This window comes from Myotis yumanensis, unplaced genomic scaffold (assembly GCF_028538775.1).
Source record: "Myotis yumanensis isolate MYYU_CA2020_CCGP unplaced genomic scaffold, mMyoYum1.0.hap1 SCAF_4, whole genome shotgun sequence".
NCBI lineage: Eukaryota > Metazoa > Chordata > Mammalia > Chiroptera > Vespertilionidae > Myotis > Myotis yumanensis.
This window is the reverse complement of record NW_027223755.1, coordinates 39,817,716-39,843,258: the sequence shown is the minus strand read 5'-3', so window position 1 is coordinate 39,843,258 and position 25,543 is coordinate 39,817,716. Positions and strand designations below refer to the sequence as shown.

The 25,543-nt window shown below is 37.8% G+C and overlaps 2 protein-coding genes across 5 annotated transcripts in view; one reads left to right on the top strand and one right to left on the bottom strand.

The window, feature by feature from the left end:
* Positions 1 to 20,427, bottom strand: part of POLK (DNA polymerase kappa) — a 61,736-nt gene extending 41,309 nt beyond the window's left edge. The window contains exons 1-2 of one of the 2 annotated variants that reach the window (XM_070412202.1): positions 20,347 to 20,359; positions 17,263 to 17,370 (exon numbers count right to left, since the gene is read on the bottom strand). The gene's annotated coding sequence lies outside the window, so the exon portion shown is untranslated. Of the gene's footprint in view, positions 1 to 17,262; positions 17,371 to 20,346 lie in introns of both variants that reach the window. The other variant, XM_070412201.1, reaches the window with a different exon arrangement.
* A 207-nt stretch (positions 20,428 to 20,634) lies between these two features.
* CERT1 (ceramide transporter 1) overlaps positions 20,635 to 25,543 on the top strand; it is a 101,571-nt gene continuing 96,662 nt past the window's right edge. For 2 of the 3 annotated variants that reach the window (XM_070412206.1, XM_070412203.1), the window contains exon 1: positions 20,954 to 21,139. In XM_070412206.1, coding sequence (XP_070268307.1) covers positions 21,044 to 21,139 — 96 coding nt within the window. In that variant the 5' untranslated portion in view covers positions 20,954 to 21,043. Of the gene's footprint in view, positions 21,140 to 25,543 lie in introns of all 3 variants that reach the window. The other variant, XM_070412204.1, reaches the window with a different exon arrangement.

Below are 25,543 nucleotides of genomic sequence, written 5' to 3'. Positions count from 1 at the left end.
GATGTGCCCACAACCAAGGTACATGCCCTTGACCAGAATCGAACCTGGGACCCCTCAGTCCGCAGGCCGACGCTCTATCCACTGAGCCAAACCAGCTAGGGCGCAAGATAGTATTATTAACTATAGTCACCATGCTGTACATTGCATCCCAAGAACTTAATTCATTTTATAACTGGAATTTTTTTACCATTTGACCACCTTCACCCATTTTGTTCCTCCCTCCCAACCACTAATCTGTTCTTTGTATCTATGACTTCAGTGTGTGTGTGTTTTTAAAAATTCTATATATAAATGAAATCACATAGTGTGTGTCTTTTTTTATCTGACTTATTTCACTTGGCATAATGCTTACAAGAGGACCTTATATCAATGTTGCTTCCATTTTTGGCACCAGCAAAGATTGAAAAAAATACGAAAGGAAATTTAAATACTGTGATTATTAGAGATAGTTCCATTAGAAAACAAATAGTGTACATCACAGTAGTTCTCAAACTTTGCTGTACATTAGCCACCTGGAGAAATTCTAAAACTCTTGATGCCTAGGTCATATTCCATACCAAATAAATCAGAAGGTCTGGGAGTAGGAACAAATACCAATATTTTTAAGAGGTGCCCAGCTAATTCCAATGTGCCCCAAAGTATAGGAACCACTGGTGATGTTTTTTCCTCAATGCCCAAGGGAATATAGATTGTTTTTCTATTTTTATCATTTGAATTTCTTCTCAACGATCACATTCAGCCTAACAGTATCTGATATTTTGCCTTATTCTTTAGTAACCCAAATACTTGTTTTTTTCTAGTAAAACAGGTAAATGTAATCCATTCATAATTTCCCCAAACCTACTGAAGAGTGGAGAGGCTAAATGCAGACACCCTGAATTTAAGTTGCCTTGTCCTTTAAATGATGAAATGTATGAAAGGAAAAGAAACATGTAATGGATGCTTATTACTTCACATATGATATATTATTTAGGCCAAAATCTCTAAGAAGAATTGGTTTTGGTCCTTAATTAGGTCAGCAGAACTAGGCTATCAGCAATACTTACACCAGGAAAATCGTGATTGTTAAAGTTAGTTTTCAGCTATCATCTTGCCTTGTTGATGCCCAGTTACTAGGCAATTTATGTCCAGTTTCATGGACGTAGGCTTACTATCATCTACAGGCTATGACTTCCAGGTTTGAACTCTAGTCCAAATGCATGTCTGACATCTCAAATTTAATATGTCCAAATTGATCTTCTCATATGCCTCTATCCTCCAAACAAGGCCCAGTTGCAGTCTTCCTCAACTCAGCTGAAGACAACTCTAATCCTTTCCAATTGCTCATGCAAATAACATTGTAGCCATTCCTGACCCAGTTGTTTCTCATACACCCCATATCCAAACTGTCAGGAAATCCTGTGGGCTCAGCTTTCAAAATGTACTCTGAATTTACCACTTCTCATTATTTTCACTCAATTCTGAACTATCATTACTATCTCTTCCCTGGATTTTTGCAATGGCCTCTTCAATAGTCCCTTGTTTCTGCTCTTCTCCTCCTATATTGAATTATCAACATAGTAGCCCAAATGATTCTTTTAAATCACAAGTGAGGTCATGTTATTCCTCTGCTAAAAACTATATAATGGCACCCCATATCACTCTAGAATAAACCCCTAATCTTTAAGAATCTGTATCCCAGTTACTTGTTACCTGCCTACCCTCATACTCCAATTTTACAACCCTATTTTCCTAAGACACTTAATGGTTAAATTGGTTTATTAATGCTTTGGGGACTTGTATTAAAATGTAAGAATATTTTGAATTTACATAATATAATGCTCGCTAGGCTCCATTAATATTCAAAAGATTCTAGTTTATATTTATCCTTTGGGAAATTAAGTTGCTTAGTTAAATTTAATTTTTTTAAATACTTCCCAAATATATCTAAATCTAAGAAAATTATTAGAGAACAGCAATAAACGACATACTAAGTTTTGGTGTACTTGGGTCACTATCAGTTTCTTTTGGTAATCTCATTTATGTGACTGTGGAGAGCCTGCTTTTGTTTTTATTATTTAGTATTTCTGTTATTTTCAAATTTCTTTTTTTTTTAAATATATTTTATTGATTTTTTACAGAGAGGAAGGGAGAGGGATAGAGAGTCAGAAACATCGATGAGAGAGAAACATCGATCAGCTGCCTCCTACACACCTCCTACTGGGGATGTGCCCACAACCAAGGTTACATGCCCTTGACCGGAATCGAACCTGGGACCCTTCAGTCCGCAGGCCGACGCTCTATCCACTGAGCCAAACCGGTTAGGGCTATTTTCAAATTTCTAAAATCTCTCATTAGTCCTAGTATCTCTATTCATCGCATTAGTGCTTACTGAATTCCTTTATCTAGAAATCCATAAATTGAAAGGGGGAGCTTCTAGCAGAGGTAATCACATAATATCACAAAGAATGAAGATTTTCCCTATTTTTCTGGGAGGGAGATTTAATACTACTTCAAATGACTTTAGGAGGGCAGCACATAAAGTCAGGGATTAGTATGGTGTCTGCTACATGATAAATTCAATCAATAGTTATTATTTAAGTTAAGCGAATTTTCAGAGCTGTGAAAAATCACTTGTGTTACTTCCTTCTCTTTAAGATAAAGAGACTATATAAGGGAAGAGAATACACTGTAAGCATCCTTGACAAAATGCCAAAGTTCACAGATCATACAGATGAATTTTGTTTCTTTTTCTTCCAAAGAAGTATTTGTCCTATGATTACTATGCACCATCACATATAAAGTCCCAAACTCTATGAATGGATATAACTGACTTTATAAACGAAATTTTTTAAAAAAATGGTCAAACATTTTTATGGCTTGACATTACTGAATAATCTGTTTCACTTCAACCCAGAAGCACAAACAGTAATGCATAACTCAAAGGAAAGAACTCTGGGTTCTTGTGGTTTAGCATATTGTTTAAAAGCACATTTTCTCTGGAAACATTCAAATTCTTCCCAGTCTGATTCTACCACTGACTATTCAGGCTACCACTTAAAAAATATAAGGCCAACCAATGTTTCGGGTGGTAGTAAGGACGGAAAATTAGAATTTTTCAGAAGAAATTCTAAAGAAGTTTTTGTGTGCTAGGGTTCGGCCTACCTATAAAAAAAAGCACACAAAACTACATAAAGAATATCACCAGCACTTAGCATATTGACCAAAGTCACCTAGAAAAAATCTACCAGAAATTATACAACATATACTAATAGGAGAAAGAGAAAGAATAGAGCAGGAAAAGAAAGGAGATGGGAAGAGGAGGAGGGGGGAAAACTAAACTATAGGGAATTTCCTAGGTGGGGCCTGCTTCCTATTTCTAATATATTATAAATAACCAAACCAAATAATCCCCCAGAAAATCTATATAGGCTTTAAGAACAAATATTTTTAAATCCTCCAAATGTTCAAATATTTAATGTTTGAACAGATTAAGCACTGAGCACAAAATTTTAGATTGTGCTTAAATGTTCTTTTTACTATCTAAATTCAAATACAATGAAGAATACTACCCTAATTTTAAAGTAGTCATTTCCAAATTAATGTCTGACTTAAAATTTTCTTTTTTCAGTTTCTTCTAAAAAAATTTTTAATTTTCAAGAATATAAAAAACCACAACTCAAAGATTTTAACACATTATGTTCTCTGTTTCTCTTCAGTTACTTTATACACACATGTGTGCTCACATACACTCAAGCCATATACCCACAATTCTTTTTTTAAAAATTTACTTATTTATTTTAATCCTCACCCAAGGATATTTTTTCCATTGGTTTTTAGGGAGAATGGAAGAGAGGAGGAAAGAGAAAGAGAAACACATCAATTGGCTGTCTCCTACACATGCCCTGACCAGGGCAGGGGCCAGGGAGGAGCCTGCAACCTTGGTACATGCCCTTGACTGGAATGGAACCTGAGACCCTTCAGTCCACAGGCCGATACTCTATCCACTGAGCCAAACCACCTAGGGCTCCCACAATTCTCATATGATGGGAACAACTGTAATTTTAGCTTTAGCTTTTTAAAAAAATTGATTTGAGAGAGAGAGGTAGGTAGGTAGCAAGAGACAGAGAGATTTGTTGTTCAACTTATTTATGGATTAATTGTTTGCTTCTTGTATGTGCCCTGACCTGGGATCAAACCTGAAACCTTGGTGTATGGGGACAATGCTCTCACCAACTGAACTACCCAGCCAGGGATCTTTAACTTTTAATATCTTTACAAAATAAGATGTATAGAAATTTTAAAATTACTTCAGAATGGATTATTTAATTATAAATGTGCTTGTATCACTGGGAGAAATAACTGAAATAATGTTACCCCATAGACCCTAAACCAAGGAGATGTAAGGTAAAAGAAAATTCAAGTTTTCACTGAGGACATAAGGTCTACTCTTTGAGAACCATTGCACATATTCTTTTCAATTGCCTTTTTCCTTTCTGTGTTTTCTATTCATGTAACTTATTCCAAAGAAGAATGAGACAGAGGCAGTAAAAAAAAAAAAAACCACAAAAAAAAACACAAAAAAACACAAAAAAACCCTATTCTTCTTAATCTTAGAGACATAAATTTCACTTATAGAATAACAAATTGAAACTATTTGCTTCTTTAGTACAGAATGGAAGATATCCTGATACAAAACACATCAAATAAAGTGTTGATCCAAAGGTAAATGACCCAAAGTGAAGTTCCTATTTTGATGATGAGTTGCATATTTTGTAAAAAATTTGGTGGGTTCTTTAACAATGAAAACTTTGTTTATATTCAGACATAAACACACTCAGGACAACTGTGATAAACTAAATTTACATCTTAAGAAGTTGATTGTTTCTTGGGATGTTGATTCATTAACAAAAAGGAGTTATGCTAAGGGGTTCTTTCTTTGGGTACTAGGTCAAGCCAGCAAAAATATTTACTTACACAGAAGTGATAATAAACAGACTACTTTTGTTTTGTTTTGTTTTTTTTACTTTTGTTTTAGTTTATATAGTAAAGTGCACAAAGCTTAAAGGATAGTTGAATATATATGTTTTTAGAAAAGGAAGAAAGGATTTTTTTATAGTAGTTTTGTACTGTAACAATTTTTTTAAGTTTTACAACCTCAAATGTTACCATTTTAATATAAATTATATAAGAAACCAGAATAATATACTACGATTGGAAAATTGAGCTATTATACCTTGTATCACTATACTGTGTTGTGTCCTACAGTAGTGGAAGAAAAATATTTTTAAAATAGATTTAATAAATTGTACAGAAAGAGTTGTACAAAATATTATTTTATTTTCCTATCCTGGAAAAATGATCCTTTCAATGAATCCCCTCTGACAAACTGCTCCAGTTTTTTTTTAAAAAAAGCTATATTTTTATTGATTTCAGAGAGTAAGGGAGAGGGAGAGAGAGAGAAATATCAATGATCAGAATCATTGATCAGCTGCCTCCTGCATGCCCCCTACTGGGGATCAAGCCCACAACCCTGTTCCAGTTTTTCTGAGTCCTAATCTTTATATCATTTCTTGATCCACTGTTGATTTCTTATAGTGCCAAAAGTCTATGGCGGGAGTTTAAAGCACTTTCATAACCTAACCCTTGGCAAATAAAATCTTAAGTAAAACCTCAAACTTTTCCTTAAATCTTTGTTCTAAGAATGCTGTAGAGCTCTCCTATAATTTCTTCATATATGTTTATCACTAATGTAAAAGCATACTAGTAAATACATAGCCTACAGAAAAGGGAAAGGAATGTTTGTGAGCATGGGTTAAAAAAAACTTGTAAAACACTGAGCTAGAATAACTTATTAAACTATCATCTGTTGCACAATACATGATTTATGTTAACTAAACAGAACTATTAGCCCATAAAAGGAATAGTCCAGATTTACTGATATTTATTTTTTCCTTAATGAGAGCTAAGTATGCTAACTGCTTATTTTAACCTACAGACTTAATAAAGAGTTCAGTTTCAAGAGGCATTTTGATAGAGAGTAAATCATTTGTAGCCAGATAGTCCTAGATTTAAATGTAAACTCTGAAGCTTAATTAGCTGTGTCTTTGGGGGCAATTTATGTGATTTCAAGGTCTATGAAATCTTGGTCTCCTGGTCTGTAACACTTTCCAGGATTGTTGAGGATTAAATGTTTAATATGTAAGAGCCCCCTAGCACAGTAAGCACACAGTAAGCATGCAACAATTTGGATTCTCTCCTCACATTCATTCTTACTTATTTCTCTAAAATGTAACTAAGACTACAGGCCTGGCTGCAAACATGAGCATATAATTGAGAAAAAATAGAAAAATCATCATTACTAAATAAGACAAAAGGAAAAAAATCACCCACCACCAACACAAAACAAAACGTAAGGTGTAACTTTAAGGAAGTCAGAAACAACAAATGACTGGCGCAGCTCCCATGCCTCACAACTCCCATCTCAGATCTTGTGGAACTCAGTAAACCAACAAGAGATTATTCTTCATGGCTTTTAAGGCTTTACCATCGACATGATCCTAAAATTCAAGTCAAGGTACCAAGCAGTTATATTTTAGTTTACTTCAAGTAACTAAACCTGAATATATTAAGGTAACCAAATCTGACACACACATAAAGTTTGAACATTAACAGCTTATGTTGAGTTTGATCTCATAACTCTTAATTGTATGAATGCACCAACATAATGTGTTTGGCATGACTGACTTAAAAATCACATATATTACTATCTAGAATATGTATAGAAATACTTTATATTAATATAGCTTAACAAACATATGCATTTTAATGTAAAAATCAAATTAATATACTTCTAAGAATAGATAGAGTTCTCAGAGTAAAGTTTTAAATTAAATCCTAGAATATACCCCAAGAAAATTTCTAGAAGTCTAGTTTAGAACATGCATTTTTAAAAAATGTAAATCCTTGCCCAACCGGCATGACTCAGTGGTTGAGCATCGACCCATGAACCAGGAGGTCACAGTTCGATTCCCAGTCAGGGCACATGCCTGGGTTTCAGGCTCGATCCCTGGGGGGGGGGGCGGGTGCAGGAGGCAAGCAATTGATGATTCTCTCTCATCATTGATCTCTCTCTCTCTCTCCCTCTAATCAATAAAAATATAGTTTTTAAAAATGTAAATACTTGACAAATGCTTATATTAACAGATTTTTAAAAAATATGTTTTTATTGATTTTAGAGAGGTTTTTCTTCTAGAATCTGTGAAAGAAAATAAGGCAATATTTTTTGCAGAACTTAGTACAACTAAAATACAGCTTTCAGGGGAGTAATAATAGGCCACTCAGCCTTTATTTAATAAATGTATGTTGAATGAGTGAATGATGGGCACATTATTATTCAGAAAGGAATAAAATTTATGGTAACACCTCAGTTAAGTATTTTTAAATGTAATAACTACAAAAGCTAACATGAATCTTACTGTGTTTTATGTGCATTTATTCTATTTACTCTTCATAAGAGAAGAGGAAACTAAGGTGCAGATTTAGTAGGTACCTTAGATAAAGTCAGAAAAATTTGGGACTGTATTTCAGGTCTGGCTTAAAAGCCATCACACTTAATATAAATATAAAAAGGTAAAATAGAAAATGAGTGAAATCTTACCCACAACGATGGAACTATAGTTGTTTTGTTGACTGATAATGAAAGTAACATAAAAGTGGAATGAATGGTGATAAAATATCATATGTGGTAGTACTGAAATAAAAGGCACAACTTATGTCTAAATTTAGTTTTAAATGACATCATGATTTTGAAAACTCTCTAGTCTTCAAATGAAAATATGAAACAATGACAAGAAACTAAAATAAAGTTATGAAAATATGATGTTCATTCAGACTTTTCTAAAAACTGTGAACTTTTTACAGAAACATTTATAGATGAGGGCTTTTTTAGTATCCTGGAATGTGATAAACATTGCACAGAGAAAAATATATCTGGGGATCAACTGCAAATCTGAAGGGCAATTTCTTCAATAATCATAGCATCTAAAACAGTTCATTTCTACTATGCATTGCCTTATCTAATAACAACTAAAAATCAGTAATTCAAAAAGCCCTCTATTTCCATCTAAAGCAACACAGACAATAAAAGAGCAGCATTATACATAAAAAGACTTTTTTCTGAAAATGAGAGCTTCCTAAATCTTGTCTTTGTACAAGTGAAAGTAGCAGCAAAGGTGACTTCTCTTTTACAATACTGTCAGTGGTTTCTTCCTTTCTCATGATACAACAGGAAAAACTAAATAAAAACTTTAAATATAAAATACTTATATTTAAATACTTATATTTCTCTAAAATTTTCTCTAAAGCTATTTTCTCTAAAATTAGAAAAAAATGAAACATGAAAACAAAAAATATTAAATTCCAAAGAAGTTGGTTATTTTGCTAAAAATATGTATGATTAATGATAATTAGCATTTTCTGAAAACTTACTATATGCCAGGCAGGTACTAAATACTTAAGAAGTATTCTCTCATTTATTCCTCATGATTACCCACCAATTTAGATATTATCCCAATAAAGTATATAGTAGTAAAATACATAAGGAAATTGCTCCACTGTTTTCTAATCTCTTGTTCTTTCTGTTAAGACCATGATCTTTCAAATTGTCATTCTCCATAGGTGATAATGCCATTTTTCTCTGACTACTTTCAAGTTTTGCTCTTAATCTTTGTTTTTCAACAGTTTGACCATGGTGTGCCTAGGCCAGTGATGGCAAACTTTTTGAGCTCGGCGTGTCAGCATTTTGAAAAACCCTAACTTAACTCTGGTGCCGTGTCACATATAGAAATTTTTTGATATTTGCAACCATAGTAAAACAAAGATTTATATTTTTTATATTTATGTTGTATATTTAAATGCCATTTAACAAAGAAAAATCAAGCAAAAAAATGAGTTCGTGTGTCACCTCTGACACGCGTGTCATAGGTTCGCCATCACTAGCGTAGGCACATCCTGTCCTTCAAAGAATGGAGCTAGACCAGGTTCCTGTATTCTCTGTGAACACTTTACTCCTGCTTCCTTTTCACCAGTCCTTTTAAAGCTTCGAAAGTTTTCTCTGTCCCTGATATGCAGCAGAGCTCCCTTTCTCATTCCCTCCTACCCTCATATTGCATATATTTTAATGTTTTCTTATTTTTCCAAAATAACCCCAATTAAGGAAGAAAACAAAGGCTTTCCAAGGCTTCAAAAATTCCCAATTCCTTTTTCAAGAATAGGACCTATAAAAAGCTGTTTAAATTATATGCCTCTTTTAATTTCTATGTGCAATATCAAGCACTATACTAATCTTAATCACAAAATAGTTTGGGTTTTCATCCCATAAAAAACTAGCAACAATCCCTAGAAAGCAGCAAGGTCTTTCTGAAGAAGGCCTTTGTCCCTGGAGTTCACCAGTATTTCTTTACTTGCACACGTCTTTTCACATATCCGCTTGAGGGCTAAAGTAAATATTACTACATGACAGTCATTGATCCCCTGACTTCACCTGGTTTCGGATGATTCGCTCAGATGGTGATTTTATAGAGTATGGTTCTACTGTGAAATGCTTGCTACCATGGGATCTACATGATAGCCATGCTTTCCTTATGTAAAAAAAAAAAGAAAGGAAAATTCTGTTATTTTAGGTATTTCCAACTAACAAAAATGGCCTATTCAGATGTCCCAATGGGCAAATATTTATTATACTTTATACATGAATTTTTATACATCTACTTTTAAGGCAAAAATTTCACCATATTAAGCAAAGATAAATGAACTAGTAATTAATATATTAAACTGTACTTTGATTTTTAAGATAAGTACCTTATTTAATCAAATTATTATTTTGGAATGAATTACAATGGCTAACCCTTTTACCTGAGATAGAAAGAAATACCAACTAGTTTAGGTTTGGCTATGAAATAAAATTAAGAAATGTAGTTTATATTAACCCTTGGTGTACCACAAGAATCTATGAAACCCAATTTTAGTTTTTCAGTTTCTTTGAGCAACTTCACTTGTAAGCATTAGTGTTTCATATCTTGCTTTTTCTTTATCTTGCAAAATTTCTATATGGATCTATTTTATCATCCTAGGATTTATGTAATCATTACTCATCAATTATTTGTAAGAGTTAAGCTAAAAATAAAATAATAAAATGAAATCATAGAATCACCTAGATGGATGATCTAATAGTAAAAGAAATCATCACTATTTATCATCCTACAGTTTTATTATGTTTTGCCCATAGTATCACATCTTTGAAAGAAAGTATAAGTGAGATATAGAGACACCATTTTTGCAGGTTTTTGTTTTTTTAGTAGTTTTTGTTAAATATAGTTGAAAGTTCTGAATTTTTCATACCAGCAAAAAGAAGACAATTGACAGAATTTCACATTACTAGGCAAATCAGAAGATGAATATAGAGATTAATAGCATTCTACATTATAATGATGAAATTGACCATATAAGCAAATTCTAGACTATGAATTTTCAGATGATTCAAATATATTTTCTGACACTCAAGAATCAATGAGTAAACAATGCATATTTAAGAATAAAAAGCAAGTATGGCATTCCCATCCAATTAGTCATTCAACAGAAAGAACTTCCTCACAGAGTATTTGCAACAACTTGGAACATCCCATTTTGCTGACAGGATGTATGACAGTGTTCCTTCATCCTTTATGTTTGCACTAAAAATTACTTTAAAAAGTTTGTAAGTAAACAAATGGTTAAGTTATATACGAAGGGAATAGGTGATGTAGAAATGAAAACTTCATTGGACTTATAATTCCAACTGGTGTTTATAAATATAAAAATAAAAATGTTTTGCAATTACAGGGGAAGAAAATGGTTGTCTTCTCTTTAACAAGGTTATGAGATGTCCAAGTTTGCAATGTTATTGCATTTTGACAACCTAAGTGCAAGATAAAGAACCATAAGTAATGATAAGCTAGAGGTACTAAAGATGCATACTAAATCTAGAACCTTTATTTAAAGATGGATAGTTCTAGAATCATGCATAGAAGTTGATGAGCAGCTACCGGCTTTACAAGGATAGTACCTATTTTAGGGGAATATGGAATAAAATTTTGAGTTAGTATACTAAGTTCTGATTTTTTTAAAAAATTGTATTTATTGATTTGAGAAAGAGAGAGAGGGAGAGAGAGAGAGAGAGAGAAACACTGGTTTGTTGTTCAACTTATTTATGGATTCTTATATGTGCTCTGATCTGGGATCAAACCAGCAACCTTGGCATATGGAAATGATGCTCTAACCAAGTGAGCTACCTGGCGAGGTCAAGTTTCCATTTTTACTACAATTTCTAATAAAGTTGTTGTTCACTATACCTTTGTACTTCTCAAGATTATTAATAAACTAGAGGCCCAATGCACAAAATTCGTGCAAGAGTAGGCCTTCCTTCCCCCAGCTGCCAGCACCAGCTTCCCTCTGGCACCCGGGACCTGGGCTTCCCGCCTCCAGCCACTGGCAGGTACCCAGGACCTGGGCTTCCCTCTGGCCGCCAGCAGGCACCCAGGACCCGAGCTTCCCTCACAGCCCCGGCTTTGTCCGGTCTAATTAGCATATTACGCTTTTATAATTATAGATTACTCAAAAATATGAAAAATTAAAATGATGATAAATCCCAACCACTATTTTTTCTCATATATATTGAGTTAAATCAAAATATAATTCCTGCCCAAGCTGGAGGCTTAGTTGGTTGGAACATCATCCTGTACAACAAAAGGTTGCGGATTTGATTCCCAGTTGGGGCACATACCTAGGTTGAGGGGTTTGATATCTGGTTGGGGGTGTATGGGAGACAACCAATTAATGTTTCTCTCTCTCTCTCTCTCCCCCTTCCTCTCTCTCTCACATCAATAAAAACATATCCTTAGGTGAAAATTAAAAACAGACAAACAAACAAGCAAAAATTCCTTTGTCTACATTACATAAAAGAAAAACTGCAACAGGTTCCAAAGATCACTTAAATTATTTACGAGTAATCAGAACATAGATTTGCTAGCACACATATTACACTGGTTATCATTCATAGAAAAAAACTGTGAATTGGCTACATATTATTGCAACTTAAAAATGTATATGGATGAATTTTCTTTTAGGAAAATTGTCAAACTAAAGAAAAACTATGCAACATACTAAAATATAACTGGCTCTAACAGATGCTCAAATGTTTTAAAATATCACTGTAGTATAATTTGGGTTTAAGTCTAAAATCAATTTTATATGTATTAAAAGTATCTATCTATATATGTATATAAAAGGCTAATATGCTAAGCGTCCAACCATCCAACCAGCCACTATGATGCGTACTGATCACCAGGGGGCAGACACTCAATGCAGGAGCTGCCGTGATGCACACTGGCCATTTACAGAGAGACAGCACCGCGGACCTGGCATCCACAAAGCAACACTCGGCTTCCCCCAAGTGGGACACAGGCCCCACCACCACCCCAGAGCAACACACCACCAAATTGCAGCCGATGCTGCTGAGACCCCATGGCACAAAATGTGGCCCACAGCCCAGCCCAGCCCGGAAACGGTCCCTGTGGGCGCCGGGTAATGACTTCACGTAGCAACACCCAGCTTCCTGTCCCTAATGTCTAGCCTCCTTGCAGTTTCTTCAGCCTAGTAACAAGTCTTGCTTTGTAGCCAGGTGGAAACATTTTACACTTTTTTTTTCTTTTTCTTTTTTTATTTTTCACTAAAAGTATTACAAAGGGTATTACATAAGTGTCCTTTTTCGCCCCCGCCCTTGACAAACCCCTGCCCTCTCTTACTCCCCAGTGTCTTATGTCCATTAGTTATGCTTATATGGATGCATACAAGTCCTTCGGTTGATCTCTTACTCCCCTCCCTCCTGTCCCCCAACCCTCCCTGGCCTTCCCACTGCAGTTTGACAATCAGTTTGAGGCAGCTCTGCCTCTGTATCTATTATTGTTCAAAAGTTTGTAATGGTCTTTATTATCTATGAATGAGTGAGATCATGTGGTATTTTTCCTTCATTGACTGGCTTGTTTCACTTAGCATAATGCTCTCCAGTTCCATCCATGCTGTTGCAAATGGTAAGAGTTCCTTCTTTTTTACAGCAGCATAGTATTCCATCGTGTAGATGTACCACAGTTTTCTAATCCATTCATCTACTGATGGGCACTTAGGCTGTTTCCAGATCTTAGCTATGGTGAATTGTGCTGCTATGAACATAGGGGTGCATATATCCTTTCTGATTGGTGTTTCTGGTTTCTTGGGATATATTCCTAGCTTCTGCACAGCAAAAGAAACCATCAACAAAACAACAAGAAAACCCACTTCGTGGGAAAACATATTTGCCAACGTCATATCTGATAAGGGCTTAATCTCCAAAATTTATAGGGAACTCATACAACTTAACAAAAAGAAGATAAACAATCCAATAAAAAAATGGGCAAAGGATCTAAATAGACACCTTTCAAAAGAGGACATTCAGAAAGCCAAGAGACATATGAAAACATGCTCAAAGTCACTAATCATCCGAGAGATGCAAATAAAAACAACAATGAGGTACCATCTCACACCTGTCAGAATGGCCATCATCAACAAATCAACAAACGACAAGTGCTGGAGAGGATGTGGAGAAAAAGGAACACTTGTGCACTGCTGGTGGGAATGCAGACTGGTGCAGCCACTATGGAAGACAGTACAGAGTTTCCTCAAAAAATTGGAAATGGAACTCCCATTTGACCCTGTGATCCCACTTCTAGGAATATATCCCAACATTTTACACTTTAACCAAATGTCTGTGAAGCATTTTCACGTGCCTCATCTCATTTGATCCTCACAGAAGTCCTGGAGTAGGTAGATAGGAGACTCAGTGGAATCCTATTTTCTTTTCATTAGCCGGAATATAGAGATTTAGAAAGTTTAGAAACTTGACCCGACTGAAAAGAAGTAAGAAATGGTGGAACTTGAAAATGACTTCAGGTTTTCTCACTGCGCAGAATATAGTCAAACACTGCTGCAGTTAAATATTTCACCCTTTGTTTTCCCTGTGTGATCTACAATAATAATCTGCTTCGTGCTGATATTTACTGCTGTGTTGCTAACAATTACTTGAAAGAGAAGTTGGAGTGCTTCACTGGGCTGGCAGGTCTAATTAAGCAAATTTATTCTACATATATAAAAAGCTAAGTTGACTTGAGCATGCACAATACATACAAAGCTCTCGCTGGTGCCAATTACACACACATATTTCGATCTGTCATTGTCGATTGTGAATTTGGTTGACACTTCTATTATAGCATAAGGGCGAACAGCAATATTAAAATATTTCTTCTAATTAATTTCCTTTCAATGTGTATGAATTCATGCACCGGGCCACTAATATACTATAAGTCTCTGAAGTTCCAAAGCCTAGATGCAACTATTCACTAACTATGGGCAACTTATTTAACTTTTTTGAACTTTTATTTCTTTATTTGTAAGATAAGGATAATGTCTATCCTGCAGGATTTTTGTGAAGAGTGAACACTAAATGTAATAAACCTAAAACAACATTTTACATTGGGTAGGTCCTTTTTCCTTACAAAAAGCTATGATGGAATCTGGTTCTTTAGTTTCTCATTAATTTTTACTATGCTAGTGATTTTTCTCCTAGACCTTGTTAATTACAATTCCTAAAGCTTCCCTTCAATCATCAACCAACTAAACTTATTCCATTCATCTGTAAATATTTCCTGAATACTTACTATCTTTTAAATCTTTACCTGATCTCTAAAAATAATGCAACTGTTAAAAACATATCAATTTTATACACTTAATTATTGTCTGTATTCGTAGATAGAAAAATGTTACAAAACAATGAATATATGGAAGATGTGGTGTATATATCTCATATTTACAGCACCCTAATCAGAATCATCAATCATATAGCAGAACTTCATGAGTATGAAGAAGATAAACTGTCTTTTCAGAAACTATCACCACAGCAACATGTAAATTCTATAACAATATTTTTCAGCTTACTTGACTAAGAAGAAGAGGATCTGAAATTATATTAAAAGTGAAACAATGAAAGGGTTGGGAAGAAAAAGAGGAAGCAAAACACAATTACAAAATTAACTATAATAAGGATTCTACTAATACTTAAAAATACCACCCTGCTTTATACAGTACGACTTTAATGTATTCTCAATTGTAACAGCAAAAGAAGTTAAAAGAGATTCAAAAGCTTGGGGGGAAAAATGAAAAGAAAATGTGTACATACAGAGTGTACACTGATATCACTGTTCATCTACCATAGATGTATACTCTGTGGATTTTTTACCGTTAGAGTGAAATTATGAAAACAGTCCTGACAAGTTTTTACCCCACAAAACCAAATATATATATGTGTGTGTGTGCATGTATGTGTGTATATATGTGTGTGTATATATATATATATATATATATGATAATGAAATACAATTTCAATTTTATTCAACAGTGAAAAACAATATTTCTGCTTGGAACATACCTAGCTTGGCTCTCCTCTATACAATAGGAAAAGGAATAAAAGGGTAGCTTATACCTCTTTGAAATTCCTTTTCTGAAATCACTGTCTTATTGCTGAATGTTAGAACTTTCTGTGGGATATAACATATTTTTAAGTAACTTTATGCAGTGCATTATGATATCATCTGTCCTTGGAGAGTTAAAAGGTAAAAATCAACACACAAGGGAGTCTAAGATATATAAGATATGCTGAGTTATCTTATGGATCAAGTAACATAGTAAGACTTGGAAGTAGAAGCATAATCCTATATAATAAAAGCCCAGCAACCATAATGGCAGAATGACCAGAACGACCGCTTGACCAGTCACTATGAGGTGCACTGACCACCTCTCAGTTCCTTTCCCCGACCGGCAGGCTCCAATCGCCGATGGCGAATGGGGAATTGGGGTGGGTGGCGGCGGGGGGCGGGACTGGCGAGCGGGCTGAACGGCCAACCTCTTGGTCCCTCCTCCTGGCCCGGAGGCTCCAATAGCTGATGGCAAACAGGGAACCGGGATGGGTGGTAGCGAGATGGCCCTGATTGCAGGCTAGGCCTAGGGACCACAATTGCGCACAATTTCATACGCCTGGCCTCTAGTACAATAATAATAATTGAAGTAATTAAAGAGTCTCTTAATCCAAATGGAGGGTTGGTGATTAGGAACAGAACAAAGAAGAAGCAAGCAAGCAATATGGCCAGGCCTACTTAAATATCCATCTCCATAAAATGGATAACCTAACTTAATGCTGCTAACCATTTAGAATCATAATAATACCCCTTGGAGGATAATAAAAATATGAGGCTGAGATGTAAGAAATCAAGTCTGAATTCGAGGCCAGGAGATAAATACAAATCACAGGGCCTGAAAAAATGGTGAGAAGATTGGAGGTGCTTGGAATGCTGGGGTGGGAAACAGGATTGAAGTCACAATTATTAATAGGCATAATATAAGCTTCTCTTCTCTATCCCTGTGAGCCAAGTAAATCAGGATGTAAGGCATGTTACAAAAGTTCCATTATAGCTTATTATTCTCCCAGCTTCTACTTCTCACCTGCTCCCTCCTCAACTATTCCCATCATTGCCGCCAACAATTGCTATGGTAGAGGAGGAATAGAGGAAGAGGGAAAACAGTAACAGACAATAGTAATACACAACACATATAAACAATAGTAATGTAGAGAAAGGGGAGAAATGAGGAGAGAGAAAATTGCACCATTCCCTCTTACCTGTTTAATTTAAAATGCAATTTGTACAATAGTATAGATAGACACACACACACACTCTCTCTCTCTCTCCACATATATGTGTATATTTTGAAAATCATAAATAGTGCTCTCAGGGGAAAAAATGAGGAAACAGTTAAAAAGGAAAAGCAAGAACCATATTTCATTGCTTCAGAGACACACATTTTTTCACTTAAAAAAAAATCCTCACCTAAGGATATGTTTTCATTGATTTGAGAGAGAGAGAGAGAGAGAAAGAGAACATGAATGGGTTGCCTCAAGTATGTGCGCCCACCTGGGATCAAACCCACAACCTAGTTATGTGCCTTGACTGGAAATTGAAGCCGAAACATTTTTGGTGTTGGGGACAATGCTCCAACCAACTGAATCACTGGGTCAGGGCTTTTCACATTTTAACATCACTAAAATTGGCATGTCTCACATAATCCTTGTCAGTAAAGTAGCAGTTGTAACATAATTGTCATTACCTACGCATCAAAACATGAAGAATCAGTGTCAGCAGCTTGGAGAAAAAAACTCTGAAGACAATGATGTGGCATTCTTAAGAAATGTTGCAATCATCAATTATCCTGATCCTGAATGTATGGAAACACAGGGACATTAGCAACTCGAAATTAAAAATTAATTTAGAACACTGCGAATGTGGAGAGATTAACTAGATCTGGCCCCGTGACTCAGTGGTTAGAGCATCGGCCTGCACACCAGAGGGTGGCAGATTGGATTCCCAGTCAAGGGCATGTAGCTGGGTTACAGGTCCAATCCCTGCCCTTGGTGCGGGCACATGTAGAAGGTAACCGATTCATATGTCTCTGTCACATACTAGATGTTTCTCAGTCTCTCCTCCACCCCCTCTCTTCTATCTCTAGAATCAATGGAAAAAATATCATCACTCCTTGAGAGAGGATTTAAAAAAAAGAGATTAATCCTTACCTAATTAATATCACTTATAATTACCTTTTCTTCTACCACAAGTGATACATATACATATACACATGCACACACATACACCTATATAGATATTCTTTTCATCATACAAAATAGTATAAAGACGAAAATTCAAATGGCCCATAATTTCATCATCCAGATTATTCAAGACATTAAAATAGGGCCAAAAAAAAAAATCAGCTGTATTATTCACATGCTGTACTTTGCTTATTTGTACTCTAGTTTTTAGACTGTTGCTATTCATAGATTTTTAGCTGTTTCATAGATTTGTATTTCTATTTCTAAGTTTGCAAAATCATGTTTCTTATGTAAACCCCCAACTTTTAACCCAGTTACATTTCAGTTTGGAAAAGTGGTATAAAAAAACAGTTAAATTCCCAGATTAGTTAAAAAAGACTACTTAACTCAAAACACATATTTAACATAAAAAATACTGTGGAAATACAGAACCTATAAGGACTAAATTGTGTAAATACTAGAGGCCCGGTGCATGAAATTCGTGCACTGAGAGACGGGGTGAGGGGGGTTCCCCTCAGCCCAGCCTGCATCCTCTCCAATCTGGGACCCCTTGGGGGATTACCGGACTGGCAGGGGAGGGCAGTTGGGGGTGACTGGGCCAGCAGGGGAGGGTAGTTGGGGGCGATTGGGCTGGCAGGGGAGCAGTTAGGCGTCGATCAGGCTGGCTGGGGAGTGGTTAGGGAGTGATCAAGCTGGCAGGCAGAAGCAGTTAGGGGCAATCAGGCAGGCAGGCAAACGGTTGGGAGCCAGCAGTCCTGGATTGTGAGTGCTATGTCCAGCTGTCGGTTTAGGCCCAATCCCACAGGAGCCCTCACATCCCCAGCTGGCCCTCACAGCCTCGGTTGGCCCTCGCAGCCCCAGCTTCATCTGGAAGGTCATCAGGACGGTCGTTCTACTGTTCAGTCTAATTAGCATATTAGCTCTTTATTATATAGGATACTAGAGGCCCAGTGTATGACATTCGTGCATTGCGGGGGGGTTCCTCAGCCCAGCCTACACCCTCTCGAAGTCCGGGAGCCCTCGAGGGATGTCCGACTGACGGCTTAGGCCCGCTCCTACCAGCTCAGGGCTTCTGGCTGAGTGGCGCTCCCCCTGTGGGAGTGCACTGACCACCAGGGGGCAGCTCCTGCACTGAGTGTCTGCCCCCTGGTGGTCAGTGTGCATCATAGCAACTGGTCATTCTGCCAGTCGGTCGATTTGCAATATTACCCTTTTATCATATATCATATTTTTTATAAAATTAGTGTTTTCAGTTTCAACTTGGGATATCCTCTCCTGCTATATTTCTAGCATCAGAAACAAATAAATATTCCCCTTCATTCCTCTACCTGCTGATCAGTAAAACTACAAACATTACCAATTCCAGCACCTCTGGTGTTTTTTGTTTGTTTTTTGGTGTGTTTTGTTTTGTTTTTGGCTTCTGTGTTTTGACAGGGGGAGTAGAGGGTCAGGCTGCAGGCTTTGGAATTGATGCTTAGTGGAGATAAAAGCGGAGGTGGAAGATAGGGAGATAGAAGAGGAATTGAAGAACTCTAGTGGGATGGGAATGAGAATTGGAATCAGAATATTTGGGCTCAAACTGCAACTATGCTCTTTACTAGCTGTATGACCTTCGGAAGGTTATTTAACTTCTCTGTGGTTCAGTTTCTTCATGTGAAATATCAGACATAGAAATAGAAGAGAAATAATAAATTCTACATTGGGATTAAATAGGATAGCATAACTAAATGATGTTCAAATCATTAGGTGAAATTAAGAACACAGTTACTCCGACATATTTATCTATAGTATACATTACTTACACAATTCTTCTTTTTGTATAGGTATTCTGAAGCAAAGAAAAGGGTATCGTCTTGGAAATAATATAGATCTGTATTCAAATCCTAACTCTGCCACTTAGACGCTATATGACACGGGTCATTCTTACAATAAAGTTTCTATACCAACCTTTTCTATTTTTCAGAGAGCGGTAGGTCGGCAGAGATGGTTAACCTGAGTCTCAGGGAGATACTCATTTGCAACTAAAGAAAAACTCCAGGCGATTACCTCACATTCTTATTTTACTTTAAAAACTCTTAAAACGTGATTTATTCTCTGACACCCTCAAAATTACTCTCCAGAAAGTAAAACTCTTGGATATCTAACAACGTGAAGTGTTTGCTCTGGTGAGAAGGAACTGAAACATTTTCCTTCGAAGGCGGGAAACGTCAAGTGTGAAGTCTAATTTCTAAAGAGCGAGAAGAAAGGCTTTCAAAATTTGCAGAGGTAGTTTGGCGGAAAGAAACCCCCTTGCCACTGGAGATGGCAAACCCCTGGCCCTGGGTGGAGGCGGAAGAGTCCCGCACACTTGCCCGGGCAAGCGGCAAAATGCTCCCCGGCTTTCGGGAAGCCGCCATGGAAGGCAGGCCGGGCATCCTCAGCGGAGAGTTCTCTCTCGTCCGCCCCCCGAGCCCGGCGGATTCGTCATAAACACGCTCGGCAGAGAGAGAAGCGCGGCGGAGGGAACCGGCCACGCAATTATCCCACGAAGCCCATCCAGGGCCTGACCGTCCCCAGGACAACAAGCCTGACCGACGCGAAACACTCACCAGTGGACTCACGATCGCGACTACAACTCCCAGGAGGCCACGCGGCTGTCGGAGCTGGTCTTTCCCAGAATGCAGTACAGCGGCGTCCCCATCCCTCCCCCTTCCTCCGCTCCGCCTCCTTCTCCCCCTGGCGTCACGCGGGAGGGCCGGAGGTAGGGTGCTGGAGGGACCCCAAGCCCACGACGTGCAGCGTCAGACGTTGGGAGGGGGCCGGGGCGGGGAGCCGGGGGAGAATGGGAGGACGAAGAGGAGGGAAGAGGGAGGGGAGGGTAAATAGTGGGCCAGGCAGAAAGATGGCGGCGGGAGCGGAGGTGTGAGTGGACCCGGGTGTATACAGCTGGATTTTCTCTTCCCTCTTCCTCCCCTTTTTCTTCTCCTTTTGAGATTGGCATCGACGGGGCCGAGTCCGGGTGGCGGCGCCGGTCGCAGCGTAGGGGTCACGGCGGCGGCGGCGGCTGACGGCTGGAAGGGCAGGCTTCCTTCGCCGCTCGTCCTCCTTCCCCGGTCCGCTCGGTGTCAGGCGCAGCGGCGGCGGCGGCGCGCGGGGCGGACTTCGTCCTACCTCCAGTACCCCCCAGCGCGGGAGCGGGCGCTCTTCCCTTCGCCATCCTCCGACATTTCACCCCGGGGACTAGGCGCCGCCTCCGGCGCAGCTCACGGAGCAGGGGCCGGTCTCCTGCTCGCCTGTCGCGCCTCCATGTCGGATAACCAGAGCTGGAACTCGTCGGGCTCGGAGGAGGATCCGGAGACGGAGTTCGGGCCGCCTGTGGAGCGCTGCGGGGTGCTGAGCAAGGTGAGCCCCCCGCGGGGCCGAGGGCACCCTGCCCGGACTCACCTGCCGGAGGCGCGCCGCTGAGGGCATGGGGTGGGGTGGGGCTGGGTTGGGGGCACGGACCGTCCTGGGGCGGCGGCTGCGGAAGGTGCTGGGGTGCCCGGACGAGGGATGGAGCGGAAGAAAGGGGAGAAAGAGGGGCACTGTCCTCCTTGCCTGCCCGGGGGGTTTGCCGCCAGAGACCGGGTCCAGTTAGGGGGCAGGATGCGCACCATGACTTGGGACTCAGGGTGGCAGCCCTCCCGGGGGTAGGAATCCGGGTTGAGCAACAGCGGTGTCGGAACAGCTGGGTATGGGAACAGTGCACATCGGATCTTGAAAGAGGTTAGTGCAGAGATGCCAAGCGGAGTAGGGTTGGGGGATTCTGGGAACGTGGCTGTTTACACAGAAGCCATGGCAGCTAGACTTGCTGCTGAAATGTGAGGGGGAAAACTATGCCAGCTTAGATGTAGGGAGAGATCTCAATGAGGAGGACGTTTGTACTTTTCCCCTCGCCATTTACCCCTGTTCAGAAAAGAGCTATTGAATCGATAGGTTGATAGGCACAAAACATATTCATAGTAACTTGGAACATGTTGGAATGGAGACCGACTTTTAGTCCAGGAAGAAGGGCATTATTTAATAAAACATTCTTGCAGTCAGAGGGCCAGAGTAAGGAAACGACAGCTTACTTTTCCTGTATTTTTTAAGAGCCCCTTTTCAAAATGTTAGCAAAGCAAAAAGTCATTTTGTAGGCTCCTTTTAAGAGAGAAGGAGGGTGGGTAATCTTTTGATAGTATGTGGGGGGGGGGGGGGGCGGGTGGTGTCGTTTGTTTGTTTTTCTTAAAGTTATGAGAAGATCCACATTGTGCTTTTTTACTTCCTTCTCCCTTCCTGTTAAACTTTTAGAAATGGCTGGAGCCAGCAGTTAACCTGGAGAAAGGAGGGCAGCTGGGGCGAGTCTCTCAACAAGCTGGTCATAAGATACTAGGTCATGTGCAGCTATTAAGAAATCACCCTGCTTCCAGTATACGTACTTTGGCTAAGCATTTGGACAGCATTTGGAATTATTTCATATTAGGTGTTTATAATGTCTAGAAGGCTAGTGAGAAAAGGCCTAAGAAAGGCATGAATATATCAGAACAAAGGCTTAACAAGTGTTAATTCTTATTTGCATAGCAGAAAAATTATGGTGTGTGTTGATATTGTGCTCATTATTGGAATTTCAGTGAAAGGTTTTCAGTAAAGTGAAGCTCTCTAGGGTTTCTCTAGATTAACTGTATCTTGTAATTTAAGAATCTGTATTGAATTCATTTTGTAATAGGTATAAATTTTCAGATGGAATTATTATGAAGTGGGCTCTTTGCTTCTGAGTGATTCTGGTAGTTTCATCGCTTTTCTCATTAGATGAGAAGCAGACTTTCAAATTAGTATTGTGGTGGTGGTATTTGACAAAACAAGCTGTACTTTTGACCTATTGATCATTTTGGAGGGATTGGAGTGACTAGGGGAGTCACTAGTGCTCTGAGTATTCAGGGCAGTATAGTAGGCATACTATATGGAAATACAGAAAAAACGGAAGACTGTCTCTTTGATTTTTAAATGTGTAGAAATGTAGTATTTGGCCACTTCTGTGGTAGGTAAATAACTTCAGTGTTTCTGCATACTTAGATCAACAGGAATATAGGTTTTGGTGTTATTCTTTTATTTCACCAACCATTCAGTTCTCCTTCCCTTGTATTCCCATAGCATTTTATTTGTAACTTGATTCTTTTTATTTTAAATGTAGATTTATTTTCTCTTTTGAAAATATAGCTTGGGAACAGAAATCTTTGATTCTTTTGCAGTGTCTAGCATATTTCCTTGTCTCTACTTGTTAAATAGGGAAAAGTGAAGGTATTTTATGAGGGTAGAGAAAGGCAAATATCTGCCTTCTAGGTATGGTAATAGTTTAATATTACTGACTAAAGGGTCCTGAGGCTTATGTACTTCATTGGGTCCTCTGTAAAGAAATGATATGAAATTGTGAACACAAAATTGCTAGGGCCCCTTCTGTCACTTTGGAAGAGGTGAGCTGCGCTGAATGTTAAGCTTCGTTAGCTATGCCTAACTGCCTCCAACTCAGAAAGTGCCATGTGCTTGGCAATGTTCTAAGTCTCTTCTTACTTTGTCTTAACAATTCTGAAGCAGATTTTGACAGAGAAATAGATAAGTAACCTAACCATAGTCACACAGTTACTAGCCTTCTGAAGGGCAATAATTGAAAGTGAAGTGCATTAAGTAAGATTGCCAGTCTAAACAATTTGTGTTGTAGGCAGTGGGGAGTTGTTCATGTAAGTTTCAGAACTAAGCATTCAGTGAGATTAACATGTAAGATAAATAAGCAAATATGCTTAATAAGTAAGTAAGATTATGTAAGTTATGAAATAAAAAGCAGAAGATACTAGAGATAAGGTTATTAAGCCTTCTCAGAAATCTAGGAACCTGATCATTTAATTGGATTAATTGAAAATACAAAAGAGTAGCCAAATTTAAGGGTTTAATACATAGGAAAGATGAATGGGAGTTGGTAATGGGCTATAAAGATTGAGAAGGAACCCTCAGGAATTGAGTATTCCTATGAATATAGTAGGGGTCGTCATGATTTTATTCAGCCATTCAAATAAATAAACTGAAGCTCAGAAAAGTTAAATAACTTTTCAAAACTCCTCATATAACTAGTAAAGTAATTGAGTCTCTGATTGTGTGTCCACTGCTCTGTCCACACAATAAACAGTTTGAGTCTGAATGACTGCAGAAGTCAAGGAAATAGTCTTTGACTAATAGTCCAGAAGTCAAGGAAATGGGAACTTAGGGAGAAAGTGTACCTTAAGAGAGAAGGTGAGTTGAGTTTTGTATGTAAGAATCATTATTTCAACTTTCAGTATAAGTGGTGGTAAGTCATAGGGAGTTAAAAAAAAATAAGGGAATGATGATTAGGGAGCCCTTAGGAAATAATGAGTTAAAATGCCAGCATGAATGACTGCTCAGGGAGGAGTTGTAATGATGGGGCTTAGAATATTTAAGCCCCATCTCAAAGATGCTGAGTTAGGGAATAGGAAAGTAAAGATTTCTCAACGGGTAAAGAGCCTGAGCCAATGCAGTATGTATATTTTTAACAATTTTGAATTTGTTTTTGGCAGTCAATTTTGGAATTGTCTATATTTAAAACCTCCAGAACATGAAAATAAGCAAAATCAAGAATTTCCATAGAGGTTATATTTCCGCCGTTGCAAGTTTATTGATTGTGCTCTTCAGTGTGCAGAAAAACTTTAGCAGCACAGAAACCATTTATAGGTACTGGAAACAGATATTCCAAGCATGTTTTTGAAAAAGCAGTTTTGTATTAGTATATTGCTTTTGGGTTTGAAAATAGATCTTCAGAGAAACTTGGAAAATGAATTAACTGTTTGAAATACGAAATGTTGAGTTCTGTAGAGGAAAAAAAATGAAGTTGATATAGACTTAGACTAATGATCTAGTATTTTACTTTGATGTAATTATGGACACCATAAATTTTCCTATAGGAATAACTTACAACAAAAGTACAGTTTTGGCCATAATTAGCTTCATACTTCCGTTGATTTAAAAGATCTCATGTAGTACTTGGTGTAGGAGAATGAGAGACTATATAACCAAACTTACGTTTCTATTGAATTATCTTAATTGTAGCAGGGACCAAAATAATTTAAGTGTCATGAGGTGGTGAGCAGGGGAGGATGAAAACACACAAAGAGCAAAGTATAATTTAAAAAAATTTTTATTAAGGTAACATTTGTTAATAACATTATATACATTTCAGGTATGCAACTGAAACTTAATATTTCTATATTCCATTGCATGCTCACCACCAAAAAGTCTGATTTCCATCCATTATCATATATTTGACCCTCTTTACCCATTTCACCCTTCCACCACTTCCCTTCCCCTCTGGTAACCACCAGTCTGTTATCTGTATCTATGAGTTTGTTTTTGTTTTGTTAGTTTGTTACTTTTTGTTTTACATTCCACATATGAGTGAAATCATATGTTTTTTGTTCTTTTCCACACCATCTGATTATATTTCACTTAGCATAATACCCTCAAGATCTGTCTGTGTTGTCAAAATGGCAATATTTCATTTTTTATGTCTGAGTAGTGTTGTGCGCGTACACACACACACACACACACACACACATCTTTATTCATTCATCAATGGACACTTTTAAGTTGTTTCCATATCTTGGTATTGTAAATAATACCTCAGTGAACATAGGGGTACGTATTTTCAAAAAAGTATTTTCATATTTGGATAAATACCCAGAATAGGAATTGCTGGACCATATGGTAGTCTATTCTTAATTTTTT